The 15961-nt window shown below is 42.1% G+C and overlaps 1 protein-coding gene across 2 annotated transcripts in view; it reads left to right on the top strand.

Annotated features, from left to right (window-relative positions):
* The window catches only part of VPS53 (VPS53 subunit of GARP complex), a 155352-nt gene that overhangs the window by 134014 nt on the left and 5377 nt on the right, over nucleotides 1–15961 (top strand). For both annotated transcript variants that reach the window (XM_054709025.1, XM_008147865.3), the window contains 2 exons: nucleotides 937–1006; nucleotides 14462–14599. In XM_054709025.1, coding sequence (XP_054565000.1) covers nucleotides 937–1006; nucleotides 14462–14599 — 208 coding nt within the window. The remainder of the gene's footprint in view (nucleotides 1–936; nucleotides 1007–14461; nucleotides 14600–15961) is intronic.

The following is a 15961-nucleotide window of genomic DNA, read 5'->3' as shown; positions in this document are numbered from 1 at the left end:
TCTGGGCCTGGCCTTGATTATAGGCATTTCTAGTTCGCACACTTCCCATTCTGCACCAGCACAACCAGCTTTCCCTGCTCAGGCCTCTGCAGTGTTTTCTCAAAAGCCCCCCTGACCTATTAAGATTTTATTGTCTTTTTCCCCAAACAAGCATCATTATTAGTTCACTTGACTCAGTAAACTGGGGAAGATCATATATCAATTCCCAGCAAACTGGGGGAGATCATATATTCCATTCCTGATCTGATAGTTATTCCCCTAACAATCATTTCCTATTTTTGCATTTAAGATCCCATAACTACCTCATGTATATGTCACTCTCATATCTGTTAGGATGTTTTCAGTTACTGGTAATAGAAACCCTGACTCGAACTGACGCATACAGAAGGTAAACTTTTTATTCCATATAAATGCAAGGCTGGTTGGTTCAGTGGTTCATTACAGCTCCAGGTTCTTTACCCTACTCTGCTCTCCTTGGGATTGGCTTCATCTTCAGAATAGTGGCAAAATGGCTGCTTCTATAGCCAAATACAAAAATACCCTCAAGAAGGAGAGAGAGTCTTGCCTCAGCCATGCAATAAAACCCTTCCCTCCAGTCTGATTGGTCCGGCTTAGATCATGTTTCCATCTCAGGACCAACAACAGTTACCAGGGGAATCCTGGTAACTCTGACTGACTGAGGCTCACTAGAATTCAGCTCTGTAGTTTAGGAGGGATCAACTTTCCCCTGGCATCCCAAGGCCATGTGTACCTAACCAAAACCAGGGCTTTGGCTGGGAAGAAAAAGAAAGCAATGGATGCTGGTAGGCCACAGACTTGTCTACTTCATTTCTTAGTTCCCTGGTGGAAGGAAGTGGGGCCTTGACATTTTTTTTTTCTACAGTTCTTTACAGACGACAGAATAAGCCTAATTTGTCACTTCTTTTTTATCCACAGCTCCTTCATTCCCAAGTTCATCACCCACCTCTTCAAGTGCAAGCCAATTAGCATGGTGGGAGCAGAACAGGTAAGATGAAATTGGTGTAGGGTCTTTCTTTCTGGCTTTGGTCGTAGATCAAACACATATCTTCTTAGTACAGATCTGCTCTGGAGAAATGAAATTGCTAGTTTCCCCTAACTGGGCATGGATGGCTTAATTCAGTCATCTGTTTATTTAAAAAAATTTTCTTGAGCACCTACCAAGTACCCAGGCATTGTTCTAAGTACAGGGTTAAAACCACAGTGAACAAGACAAAAAGATCTCACCTTTATGATATTTACATTCTAGCAAGAAAAGACAGATAATATACAGTTTAACAAGAAATTAGAAGATAAGTATGCTAAAGGTATAAAACTAAGTTATGTGAAAGAATATTTTAGCATTTGATTATCAGAGACGGCTCTCCTGAGAGCTTGGGGCTGGAGAAGGACGAGGAAAATTCCGAGTGGAGGGAGCAACAGAGGCTTGGATGATTTTGGATTCCATGGCTGGGGCCGAGACCACTTGAGAGTAGCAAAGAAAGGCTTATCTTTCTGGTACTGAGAAACTGTCCACCTCCCCCACGAAGCCTTCCTTGATTAGCCCCACTCCATTCACCTGGATTCTGCGCCTCATGACATCTCTTCATAGGCTTTATCAGTTCACACTAATGAATTGAGTTATAAGCTATAGCAAAGTCATCTCTTTTCAACTCCCACCTACTCAGATTGCCCGAAGTGTGAGCATTTTGAGTTCAGAGAGCAGTTTAAGCTACTTTTAAAGAAACAATAATGTTCAGCCCCTAATTCTCCAAAAAGCATCTCCTTAGATACACACTAATCATTTACTAGTACTGATCATAAGTGATTCTCATATATTCATTGAAATAAGTCCTCTCCAGGCCTCTACCTAGTAATACTTAGTGAGCCTATTTCAGTTACTTTTTTATATTTGAAAGAACTCAAAATACATTTTTAAGTAAGAAGGTTATATAATTCAAGCCATTTCTAGAATTCCTGCTCTTCCATCAAATTAGTCACCTTGGTAGAGGCTTGGCCCTCTCCCAGCTCAGTGACTTGCCCTCACACTGGGCTCTTGGCTGTGCTGGTCCGGCATGCGTCAGGAAGACAGCAAGTTGGCATGTGCCCCAGTGCATCATGGGTGTCTCATGAAGCATCAAAGCCAGAGATGTGATCTCTGTGAATGTCAGGAATCTCTCGAATCTGATAAGTGCAGTGTGTTTCTGAACTCTTTGTGAGTGAGTGGCCTTCCTAGGTTATGAAAAGGCAGGATGGCGTGAGCGTTAAGGTCATGAGCTGCAGAGTCACAGAGGTCTGAGGCTGAATCCCGTCTGTAGCGTAGCAGCTGCTTGTCCTTAGGCGAGTTCCTTAACCTCCCAGCACTTTAGTGTCCTCATCTACAAGACGGGGATAATCCGAGTGCCGTCTCCCAGGGTAGTTATGGGATTACACAGATAATGCACCTAAAGTGCTTGGACCAGTGTCTGGCCCAGGACAAGCCCTCACAAATGCCAGCTCTTACTAAGTTACGCTTCCTCAGACCAGGGACATGACTTTGTTTCTGCTTTCATTTCCCACCTCCCTGCAGAGGAGCATCTAGCCAATGTTTGCTGGCTGTCTGGCTGGCCAGCTTTGACCAGAGTCAAAAATAAAGGGGTGGGTAAAAGAAGGTTTACTGTTGTAATACAGTAATTAATAAATAATAACACAAGAATAAACTGTTTTATGTACTCACAACTGTAAACCTACATTTGCCCCACCCTGTATTGTCTCAGAAAAATGTCCTGGGAGGTTGCATGGATTCCGACACTGACTGTGTCTGTAGCGTTTCAGTGACTCTTGCATGTCATAAGCATAAAACTAATTCTCTCCATTAGAAACAGCAGCCTAATGGCCTAACATGTTGTCTCATTAGCACATGTTTCATTAGCTCCTGTTTACTGGGAATTGATTCTGCTCACCTCACTGTTGTGTGTAATCAGAGAGGATGCTAAGCGATTAGGTCGGTGTATCTGGAAGAAGCTTTAGCATTCTCAGTTACTGGGTTTCTGTCTCCAGACATGATGAAGCCACTGGGACACATTTGACTCGTTGGGAACATGTTTCCAGAGAGTGCAGCTTTGCCCAGGCCTCGCTAGCTGATTTAGTGTCTGATAACCATGGTATTTTCATATCGTCTCATAAATCCAATATCATATCTATTTTCCCCAGACTTTCTCTTCTTTAAAAGGTATGTTAAAATAATCAGCTCAGATTCAAAGCTCGTATCTTAGAAAAATATCAATTTAGCCAGTCTTGACTCCTGCTTTGAGATATGAATGAGAAAACCATCTGTGAAAGTGGAGTTTTACTTTCTCAGACAAATATGAGTGGGTGGTAAGGAGCATGGACCTCACCAGGCCCAGCCTGGGGGAGGGCATGGGTGGGAACGGAAGGGCAGCGTGGTCCTCGAAGGAGTCCTGTGGAAAGTTCAGGTTTCGCTGGGTCCATGCTGGCCCTGAATGTCTGGGCTTAAAAATCCAAGCAGCCATGTAGCCAGAGGTCTGATCACTCAGGCAGCAGAACCATAGGAATCAAGAAGTTAACAAAGAGATGTTCAAAGGCTGAAACACTCTGCCTCAGGTCTTGTAGTGGCTGGAATCCAAGCTTTAATAAAAGCTGTGAAATGCAAAGCTAAGGTTTAGCCCAGTCTCAGCTGCCTCTGCTTCCCCACACAGGTACTAGATCCTAAATGTAGATTCTACTTTAATACTTGTGCTGAAAATAGGGACGAGACCCTTCCCTCCTCTTTCTTCTCTCCCTGATTACTGTATAAAGTGAATTCTTTATCTGGGGCCCTGGAGCCCTCTTGAGCAATTGCAAGGGCATGTAGAACTGAACCATACTGGTATTTGTGATGCTTCTTGCTAGTTGTGATTTTCAGAGAATCTTGTGGGATTCGCAGGGTCATTAATTAGTCTTATGGCCATGGTACCTATGACTGAGTGCACAGCAGAAATGGAATCCATTTGCAAAACTTACCATAGAGGAAGCAGCACTGTATTGTTTAGGGAAGAGAACCCTGAGACTTGGGGTCCAGTGCTCCCTCTGCTGTTAATGGTCCCTTTGACCAAAGCAGTTGCTTCTCTGCTTTGAGCTCAGGTTCTTTGTGTTCAAATAAGAGCACTGAACCAGACACTCTCATACGCCCGTCCTAGTCTGTCATAAGATGGAGTCTAAAATATTTAAAGCAACATTATTCATGCCTGTGAAGTTATCTCATTTTCCTTTGTGTTATCTTTATATCTTATATTGACTTTTTATTGTGGTAAAACATATAATTTACCATTTTAACCATTTCTAAGTGTACAGCTCGGTAGTATTAAGTACCATTGTTGTTCACATTGTTGTTTTATCATCCCCACTTCCAGACCTTTTTTATCTTCTCAAACCACAACTCCATTCCCATTAAACACTGCCTCCCCATTCTGTCCTCCCCCACCTCCTTGCAAACACCATTCTGCTTTCTGTCTCTATGACTATGACTACTCTAGGAACCTCATATAAGTAGAATCATATAAGGTCTGTCCTGTGGTGTCTGGCTTATTTCACTTAGCATGTCATCAGGGTTTATCCATGTTGTAATATGTTTCAGAATTTTTTTATGGCTGAATAATATTCCATTTTGATCATACTCACTTTTAAATTCATGTAATTCAAAACCATTTGTAAAAAATATGTTTAGAGAAAATTTTAGGCTTTTTTTAAAAAGCCCAAGCAGCAAGGAAATAGAAAGGAGAATCAGGTGATTGTACACATGGCAGTTGGAAAAATGAGAAAGTACAAATGGCTATTCTCAGGTTCAGTTCTTCTCAGTAAATCTCCTCCAGGTGACAGAGTGTTTTTAAGCATTCTTTTAAAAAACAAATAAAACATGGATTCATAAAATTTAATTCCCATATACACGGCAGATTTTAAAAATCTTAAACTAGAGACACAAGGAAATTGTTAAATCTGATAAACGGTAAAATACAAAAATCTTAGGAAAGGGTATGGATTACATGGATAAATTCAATTGTCAAGATTGTAAGATTAAGAATTGTGGGGTCATGTTCATGGATTGGTAGAATCAACATCATTAAAATGTCCATACTGCCGAAACCGGTTTGGCTCAGTGGATAGAGCGTCAGCCTGCGGACTCAAAGGTCCCGGGTTCGATTCCGGTCAAGGGCATGTACCTTGGTTGCGGGCACATCCCCAGTGGGGGGTGTGCAGGAGGCAGCTGGTCGATGTTTCTCTCTCATCGATGTTTCTAGCTCTCTATCCCTCTCTCTTCCTCTCTGTAAAAAATCAATAAAATATATTAAAAAAAAGAAAAAAAATGTCCATACTACCTAAAGCAATCTATAGATTCAATGCAATACCTATTAAAATACCAATGGCGTATTTCAAAGATCTAGAACAAACTCTCCAAAAATTCATCTGGAATAAATAAAAGACCCCGAATAGCCACAGCTAACCTGAGAAAAAAGAACAAAGTTGGAGGGATCACAATATCAGATATCAAGCTATATTACAAAGCCACGGTTCTCAAAACTGCCTGGTACTGGCACAAGAACAGACATATAGACCAATGGAACAGAATAGAGAATCCAAAAATTGACCCAAGCCATTATACTCAATTAATATTTGACAAAGGAGGCAAGAGCATACAATGGAGTCAAAACAGTCTCTTTAATAAATGGTGCTGGGAAATTTGGTCAGTTACATGCAAAAAAAAAATGAAACTAGGTCACCAACTTACACCATACACAAAAACAAACTCAAAATGGCTAAAGTACTTGAATGTAAGATGGAAAACCATAAAAATCCTACAAGACTCCATAGGCAGCAAAATTGCAGACATATGTCGTAGCAATATCTTTACAGACACAGATCCTAGGGCAAGAGAGACTAAGGAGAAAATAAACAAATGGGACTACATCAAAATAAAAGGCTTCTGCACAGCAAAAGAAACCATCAACAAAACAAGAAAGCCCACTGCATGGGAGAACATATTTGCCAATGTTATCTCCGATAAGGGTTTAATCTCCAACATTTACAGGGAACTCATACGACTTAACAAAAGGAAGATAAACAATCCAAAAAAAAAAAAAAAATGGCCGAAACCGGTTTGGCTCAGTGGATAGAGCATCGGCTTGCGAACTCAAGGGTCCCGGGTTCGATTCCGGTCAAGGACATGTACCTTGGTTGCGGGCACATCCCCAGTAGGGGGTGTGCAAGAGGCAGCTGATCGATGTTTCTCTCTCATCGATGTTTCTAACTCTCTCTTCCTCTCGGTAAGAAAATCAATAAAATATATTTTTTAAAAAATGGGCAAAGGACCTAAATAGACACTTTTCGAAAGAGGACATTCAGAAAGCCAAGAGACATGAAAATATGCTCAAAGTCACTAATCGTCTGAGAGATGCAAATCAAAACAACAATGAGGTACCACCTCACAGCTGTCAGAATGGCTATCATCAATAAATCAACAAACGACAAGTGCTGGAGAGGATGCGGAGAAAAAGGAACCCTTGTACACTGCTGGTGAGAATGCAGACTGGTGCAGCCACTGTGGAGAACAGTATGGCATTTCCTCAAAAATTTAAAAATGGAACTGCCATTTGACCCAGTAATCCCACTTCTAGGAATATATCCCAAGAAAACAGAAACACCAATCAGAAGGATATATGTACCCCTATGTTCATAGCAGCACAATTTACAATAGCTAAGATTTGGAAACAGCCTAAATGCCCATCAGCAGATGAGTGGATTAGAAAACTATGTTACATCTACACAATGGAATACTACGCTGCTATAAAAAAGAAGGAATTCTTACCATTTGCAGCAGCATGGATGGATCTGGAGAGCATTATGTTAAGTGAAATAAGCCAGTTAGTGAAAGAAAAATACCACATGATCTCACTCATTTATGGATAATAAAGAACATTATAACCTGTTAAACAAAAAGATAGATTCAGAGGCAGAGAAGCATCGAACAGACTGTCAAATTATAGCGGGAAGGCTGGGAGCATTGGAGAGGGGGGAGGTAAGAGATCAACCGAAGGACTTGTATGCATGCACATAAGCAAAACCAATGGACGCAAGACACTGGGGGAGGGGGTGAGGGCATGTGCCAGGGAAGGGGGGGGAGGGGAGGCCGGGGGAAGGTCAATGGGGGGAAAAAAGGAGACATATGTACTACTATTTGTAATACTTTAAACAATAAAATAAAAATAAAAAAGAATTGTGGGGTAAGGAAGCAGCCGCCGTTAAGGCATGAGCATGGACATGCGGGAGCCCTGTTCTGTTTCTGATTGGTCCAGCTGGTTCCTCGAGCGCCCAGCAGAGACTGAGGGAGAGAACAGGGTGGGAGGAGGGGGGAAAGGAAGGAAAAAAAATTGTGGGGTAAATAAAATACACATATAGTAAACACAGGATTATTTTACATTGAGAATCTCTTAAGACTTGCTGAACATACAATTCATATTTCAAGGGTTGCAGTATTGTATTTTTTAGCTTTTTCATTAAAGGCACTTTTAAAAAAAACTCTAAAAAAAAAAGAATTGTGCAATTCAGTGTATGTAAGTTTTACCTCAAAACGTGGTCCATCCATTTGTCACATCTTGCACTGTCTGTCCTGTGCCTCCTCATTGAAGAACTTTGCAACCATATGGTTCTTTAGCTTCTGGGAGTGTGCCTTCATCTTATCTACTCAACCTTTTCATCACTACCAACCGTTACAGTGTCCCCCCAAGAGTTACAGTGTCCCCCCAAGAGTTACAGTGTCCCCCCAAGAGTTACAGTGTCCCCCAAGAGTTACAGTGTCCTCCCAAGAGTTACAGTGTCCCCCCAAGAGTTACAGTGTCCCCCCAAGAGTTACAGTGTCCCCCCAAGAGTTACAGTGTCCCCCCAAGATTAGGCAGTGCATTAGGAAGTAAACCCCTCTAAGCTCTCCATTGCTGGGTAATGATGGCCTTTCCCAAGCATAGCCCTGGCCAGCCCTGTACCCCAGTAGCCCTTTAACAACATGAGCCACTACCCCAAAAATGATCTCTCAGACTCCAACAAATTTGGCCAATGGCCCCCTCTTGCCCGGTGCCTCATGCCTAAGAGATGAACTATTAGCTATTTTCACATATAACAATCAGCAGATTTTCAAGATAAATGGGGTCTTTCACTTCCCACAGACAACGAGTCTGTCATATTAGGTCCTGCCTTTTCTGGCTGCATTGCTTTGTGTAAAACCTAAGACCAAGGTTTTCTTCAGCTGCCTGGTGTGGACAGAATTTTATTGGTTGGCCAGGGATTGAAAATGCCATATCTCAAGGTATGGGAGACAGTAGAAAATTATGTCTGGTTCATTCAAAACTCTTTCTGTCTTAAGTCTATATAATTTTTTGTGCATATATTATTTCTCTGAGAAGCAGAAAGTATAGAAAAAATAGAAAGTTTCCCATTATGTTTTTAAATATAATCATTGATTTTCTTTCCTATCAACAAAAGAAATGTTTCCAGTTAACAAAAGTATAGAAAATGTCAAGCATACCAGCTCACCACTCAGTCAAATCTTAATATGCTCCCACATTTGCTCTAGATTTGTTTTATATAAAGTAAATCACTACAGTTATTGCTGAAGCCCCCTGGGGACCCCATCCTGCTCTTCCCCTCCCTCCATACCCAGAGGTAATACTCTTCTGATTTTGATCATTCCCATATGTGTTTTGATATGTTACATATATATTCACAAGTGATATTTAATTTTGTTTTACATATATTTGAACTTTATAAAAATGGTCCTTTGTATATCATTTCCCCACTTGCTTTGTTTTGCCAACATAATGTTTTTTGAGGTTTATCCATATTGATATATGTTGTTTGAGTTCACTCATTTTAACTCCAGTATCGTACTCCAGTTCTTGAATGTGCCACCATTTGTTTATCCATTCTACAGTTGATGGATATTTAGGTTATTTCCAGTCTTTTGCTTTTACAAACAGTGGATGCAGGAAACATTTGTTAACATGGGCAAGAATTTCTCTAAAGGATAGGAATGCTATGTTGTGGGTTATGCACAACTTCAAATTGTGTGTGTGTGTGTGTGTGTGTGTGTTACTGAATTTTATCCTAAGTGCTTTAATTAGTTTATACTCTCACTGTAGTATGAATTTTCTTATACTATGTCCATGCCAACACTTGGTATTATCAACCTTTTTACTTTTGCCTATCTGATGAGTATGAAATGGTATATAATTGTGGTTTTAATTTGCACTTATTGGATTATTGATAAGGTTAACTATTATTTCACATGCCTTGTGAACACCTGAGTTTCTGCTTTTGTGAATTGCCTATTCAGATCTTTGTCCCACTATTGTTGTTACTGTTGCTTTTGGGTTTGCTGATATTTTATGGGTTTGCTAAAATCTTTGTGTGTCTTGAATATTATTTATTTGCCATTTATACACTTTCTTTGCAGATATTGTCTCCCAGTTTCTGCTTTTACTTTGTTCATGTATATTTTGATACAGACTTATTTTAAGTAGATTTTTCTGTGTTTCACATTTTTCTCTACCCATAGTAATAAAAATAATCTCTATTTTCTTCTTAAAGTTTGTCTTTTTATATCTAGGTGCTTGATCTACCTGGAATTTAGCTTACTCATTCTTTTCTTTTTATTTATTTTTAAGTATATTTTTATTGATTTCAGAGCGGAAGAGAGAGAGAGAAACATCAATGATGAGAGAGAATCATTGATCAGCTGCCTCCTGCACACCCCACACTGGGGATTGAGCCCGCAACCTGGGCATGTGCCCTGACTGGGAATCGAACCGTGACCTGATTCATAGATCGACCCTCAACCCCTGAACCATGCTGGCCAGGCTTACTCATTCTTTAGAGGCATGTACAGGAAGAGAGTGGCTCTGGGAAGTGTTCTAATGTTGAGCTCTTTGTATGGGCCTTGGGCAGCCTACACTCCTCTCTCCTCTGCATGCTTGGGTACCTTTCTCAGTGGGCCTACGGCCTTTTCAAAAAGCACATACTAGGAAAGTAAGAATTTCCGTATCTGGAAACCTAGAAAAATCCGAATGCCCTAGCACTTGCCTGGTCTGCAGTTGAATGACCTACAGAGTTTAGGCCATTGGCCACATTACTACGTGAAATTACTTTTTCCTTAGTGTATCTTCCTCCGCATTTTTTAAAATATATTTTTTTATTGATTTTTTACAGAGAGGAAGAGAGAGAGATAGTTAGAAACATCGATGAGAGAGAAACATCGATCAGCCGCCTCCTGCACGCCCCCTACTGGGGATGTGCCCGCAACCAAGATACGTGCCCTTGACCGGAATCGAACCTGGGACCCTTCAGTCCGCAGGCTGACGCTCCATCCACTGAGCCAAACCGGTTTCGGCTGATTTTTTTTTTTACAGAAGTTTAAGGTTCACAGATAAATTGAGGGGCAGGTACAGAGTTCCCATATACCCTCTGCCCCCACATAGCCTCTTCCATTATCAACCGAGTGGTGCATTTGTTGCAATTGATGAGCCTACCTTGATACATCGTTATTAACTCAGTCTCTCAGTCTGTAGTTTGCATTAGGGCTCACACTCAGTGTTGTACATTCTGTGAGTTTGGACAAATGTATAATGATGTACCCACGATTACAGCGTCATACAGAGGAGCTTCACTGCTCTAACAACCCTCTGTGCTCCACCTACTTGCCTCACCCACCATCCCCAACTCCTGGCAACCACTGATCTTTTTACTGTCGCCATAGTTTTGCCTTTTCCAGGGTGTCATAGTTGGAATCATACAGTATGTAGCCTTTTCAGATTGGCTTCTTTCACGTAGCAACATGCATTTAAGATTCCTCCATGTCTTTCATGACTTCATAGCTCCTTTTTATTTTTAAGAGCAGAATAATATTCTGTCTTCTGGATGTACCACAGTTTATTCATTCATCTACTGGAGGACATCTTGGTTCTGGCAATTACGAATGAAGCTGTTAAAAACCTCTGTGTGCTGATTTTGTGTGGACATAAGTTTTTAACTCCTTTGGGTCTCTGCCTCGGAGCAGGATCGCTGAATAGCAACCGTCCTTTATCAGATGTGCCTTTTGCAGATGTTTTCCCAGTCTGTTGCTTGCCTTCTCATTCCCTCGACAGTGTCTTTTGCAGAGCATAATTTTTTTTCCTTTTTTTTCCATTCTTTTTTTTTTTTTTTGATTGATTAAGGTATTACATGTGAACATATCTTCGCATAAATTTTTCATTTTAGTGAAGTCCAGCCTATCAATTATTTCTTTCCTGGGTCATGGCTTTGAGGGCATATCTAAGAAGTCATCACCATACCCAAGGTCATCTAGGTTTTCTCCTCTGTGATCCATTTTGAATTGGTTTTTGTGAAGGGTGTAAGATCTGTTCTTTTTTTTCTTTTTCTTTTTTGCATGTAGTTGTCCAGTTGTTCCAGGAGCATTTGCTGAAAAGACTGTGTGCTCCATCGTATCGCCTTGCTCCTTCGTGAAAGATTGGCTGACTACATTAGCGTGGGTCTATTTCTGGGCTCTCTGTTCTGCTCTGTTGATCTGTTAGTCTATTCTTTCACCAATACTGTACCTTTATAATAAGTGTTAAAGTCAGGGTAATGTCATTTCTCCAACTTTGTTCTTCTCCTTCAATATTGTATCTCCATATAAACTTTAGAATCAGTTTGTCAATACATCACCATATTTTGAGAGTAATATTTCCATTTAAGTTATTCCAAGTAAAACATTAATATGATGTGTCCCTGGATCCGGGTGAGGCCTCGAGCACCTAGGTCCGGGTGAGGCCACGCGCCCCTGGGTCTGAGAGAGGCCACGCGCCCCTGGGTCCAGGTGAGGCCATGTGTCCCTGGATCCGGGTGAGGCTGGGTCCCGGGTCCGGGTGAGGCCTCGCGCACCTAGCTCTGGGTGAGGCCACACGCCCCTGGGTCTGGGAGAGGCCACGCGCCCCCAGGTCCGGGTGAGGCCATGTGTCCCTGGATCCGGGTGAGGTCTCGCGCACCTAGGTCCGGGTGAGGCCACGTGCCCCTGGGTCTGGGAGAGGCCACCCGCCCCTGGGTCTGGGTGAGGCCATGCGCCCCCAGGTCCGGGTGAGGCCAGGTGTCCCTGGATCCGGGTGAGGTCTCGCGCACCTAGGTCCAGGTGAAGCCGTGCCCCTGGGTCCGGCCAAGACCAAACCAGAGGGAGTCGGACCTATGTTACCACCATTTGTCCACAATCCAGAGCTGAGGGGTCAGTGCTGACATGTACACATAAGGAACTGGTGGACATTGAAATTGGGTCTCTAAAGAACTGTTGGTCCAGAAAGAAACTCACTACAGACTGATTCATTTGCCTGTCAGCATAACTATTATTGCTCGTCTCACATTCGGTTCTTATAATTATATTTCTAGTAACACATGATCTCACTCATCTAGGGGAAATGATGAACAACATAGACTGATGAACAAGAACAGAACCAGAAACAAGGAGGCATCGATCGGACTATCGAGCCTCAGAGGGAGGATAGGGGAGGTTGGGGGGAGGAGGAGAGATCAACCAAAGGACTTGTGTGCATGCATATGAGCCTATCCAACGGTTAAGTTCAACAGGGGGTTGGGGCATCCGTGGGGAGGGGTGTGAGATGGGAATGGGGGGATGAGGACAAATATGTGACACCTTAATCAGTAAAGGAATTAAAAAAAAACACATTAATATGTTCTCCAAATTTTATACTAGTCTCAAAATTATAATCACCGTGACCATTCATAGTGTCTATCTTTAGTCATTCGTTCTCCTGTCTGTAAGAAAATGCAGGCAGGATGAGCACATGTGAGTGTCTTACGGCCAGGGGTCCCTTTTCATCCCTGCTTGGTATTATTGTGCCAGGCTTCCCTAGAGGAGCCCACAGTGCACATAGAGCAAGTCTTGTCCTGGACATAAGATTGACCATCAGAGTTGTGGTGGTGGTGATGGGACTGTCACCCCACTGCTCCCGTTGTCTGGTTGGTGGGCATGCGATTCCATTCTCCTAGACCCATGGTCGGCAAACTGCGGCTCGCGAGCCACATGCGGCTCTTTGGCCCCTTGAGTGTGGCTCTTCCACAAAATACCACGGCCTGGGCCAGTCTATTCTGAAGAAGTGGCGTTAGAAGAAGTTTAAGTTTAAAAAATTTGGCTCTCAAAAGGAATTTCAATCGTTGTACTGTTGATATTTGGCTCTGCTGACTAATGAGTTTGCCGACCACTGCCCTAGACTGTCTGAACAGGCCAGAGTATATTAGGCTTCAGCCATTTCAGTGCCCCCTGGTTGCCAAGAGCAGCAGCAGGTGAGCAGTACACCTGCCGTCAGCAGGAAACAGTAGGAGGTCGAAGCCAATGCTGCCCTGAGGCACCTAACCTGGGCAGCTGGGGAGGGAGCTACGCCTGCCCACCTGTCATCTGACCCCACCCGTCCTGCGAGATACTCTTAGCAAATTATTTAACCTGTGGGCCTTTGGTTTTCTTACCTATAAAATGGGAGTAGTAAATACCTACAGGCCAGGGTCTTCTAAAGACTGAATTAGGTAAAACATTCCTAGCATCTTTCCTGGCAATTGGTGGGCAATCAGGAAAGTTGACCTCCTTCCAAACAATTAGCATTGAGGAGAACAACAATAAAAAAGGGCAGATTGTTCTAAAAGACTAATGTTTAAATTTGGCTTAATCTCCTACATCCTCACTAGCGTTCAAGAGAAATTCAAAATACAGCAGCAATACTGAGTACCATTTTTGCCTGTTGAATAAGCAAGATTTTTATGAGTTTTCTGTGCCAGGGAGGGTGAGTCTGCACCACTGGCAGATGTAAACAGGTACATTCCATTGGGAAAGCAGTTCAAGATATGTATCAAGAACCTCAAAAATGTTCTTATCCTTTGATCTGTCTCAAAGACTCTCTCCTAAGGAAATGCTATTGATAGACCTGGAATTTTATGTAAAAAGCCATTCAGCACAGCATTCATTATTTATAATAAAAATCTAGACACAAATTACAGGGGAATGGTTAAATATGTTAAAGTTATACACAGAGAGGGTACTCTATAACCATTACAAATCATGATATTTAAAGACTATTAAGATGGGAAAATAGAATTCTAAAACTTCATATACTGAGTGGAAAAAACAGATCATAAAACTATGTACAGTATAATTTTAGTTTTTTTATACATATATACAGACTGGTAGGAATTATACCACATTGTTACTGTGGCTTCTTGTTATTTTTTTCCTGGGTAATAAGAATTATAACTAACGTGTTTCCTTTTGTATTTGTTTATTTTCCAAATTTTCTCCAGTTAGGATGTATCACATTTAAAATCAGGAAAATGTTATTAATCAGCATGGGTACACAGGATGTTGTTGTCCATAGGAAGTGACTAGTTTTATTCTGCTTTGCTCCTTCAGCTGCTGCTGGACACCCATTCCCTGAAGATGGTCCTGCTCGATCTACCTTCCATTGGCTCCCAGGTGGTGAGGAAAGCACCTGCCAGTTACACTAAGATTGTTGTGAAAGGCATGACCCGGGCGGAGATGATCCTCAAGGTAGGGCCTGTGTTTCCTTGTCAAAGAGGGCTGGTTGCCTGATTGCTTATTCCAAGGAGTACTGGTTTTGAAAGCACAGATCAGCGCCTATCCCCGCCAATCCCAAAGGATTGTCCACATTCTTTGGCGGGACTAGGATTTGGCCTCATCACACATTGTTGAAAATCAGTGGACAGTTCCTTGGGGGTCAGTAAATCTTCCTGACAAATGAGTTCTTCATTGTAATGGGATTCCCTTGTAGTAGGATTTGGCCAAGACTGGAAGTTAGGTGGGGTGTCTGTGAGAATCAGTGTCTAAGTCAGGGGTCTCTTTGCTGCTCAGCAGGAACTTCCAGCCCAACTCTCCGTTACTCCCTTTCACATAAGCCCTTTGGTTTCCAAACTCTGCAACTTTACAAGAACTCCAAACAGATGTTTCAGTAACTGACTAATCAGCGAATGGGTTTTCTAAAGCCCCATTTAACAAAATATTATATGTGAGGTGATGTTGCGAATGGCTGAAGCCTTAAGCATCTGCATCAGATTTTCACCTGTACCTGCTGAGAAGAGAGGGAAGAAAACTACAGAACAAATGGAACTATCAGGGAATGCTCCTAAAATTCCAGACCTGCAGGCTCTCCAGGTCTGTCTCCCAAACAGAATGACTCCGATGGTAGCGGGAGGAAAAGTAGCACTGGGACCTGAGACAGTGGAGGTGACCAGGAGAGGGTCCTGCACGGACCTGGAGCTCCCGGCCCGAGGAATGGGAGGCAGCCTGGTCATCCGTCTCCGGCAGCTGGTTTGCTCCCAGGGGGCAGAGCAAAGCTTGCAAATTATCTGCAGAGGATTTCTTTCTCCTTTTTATTTTTTTAGCTTTTTGCAAATAACATATATTTCCTCCATGTTTCCTAAGTATAATAAAATGCCACCCTTAGTGAATGTGTACCTTAGGTACAAATATTTATAAAATAATGAACACCAGTTTTCCCAGAAGAGCGTGAGAGCGAACACATGCTGAAACAATCCTGATTTTATTCCCTGACAGAAAAACAATCTTGAGTATATTTTAATGGCTAAAAAAGAAAGTCATTCAAGTCTCATGTTTATTAAAAAAATGTGACTTTATCTTTGCTTCATGAATTTTGTACTTTGAAACGGAGGAATGACATTTAGACATTTCTGCAGAGAATTTCTGAGTGAACTACTCCTTGCCACGCGGAGTTCCACGCTCAGGAATTCAAAACGAAGCCAGTCTGCTGAGGGAGAGAGCCAGACACTGCGTTTCCAAACCAAGTGGAAATGAATGCGAGGCCTGGGATGCCATTACTTCCCTTCGGCTTGTATATTACTCGGATGTAGTTAAATGAAGTTCCAGATTTAAGTC

This window comes from Eptesicus fuscus, chromosome 20, assembly GCF_027574615.1.
Source record: "Eptesicus fuscus isolate TK198812 chromosome 20, DD_ASM_mEF_20220401, whole genome shotgun sequence".
Lineage (NCBI taxonomy): Eukaryota > Metazoa > Chordata > Mammalia > Chiroptera > Vespertilionidae > Eptesicus > Eptesicus fuscus.
Note: the sequence above shows the minus strand (reverse complement) of the source record. Positions and strands in the feature narration are given on the sequence as shown.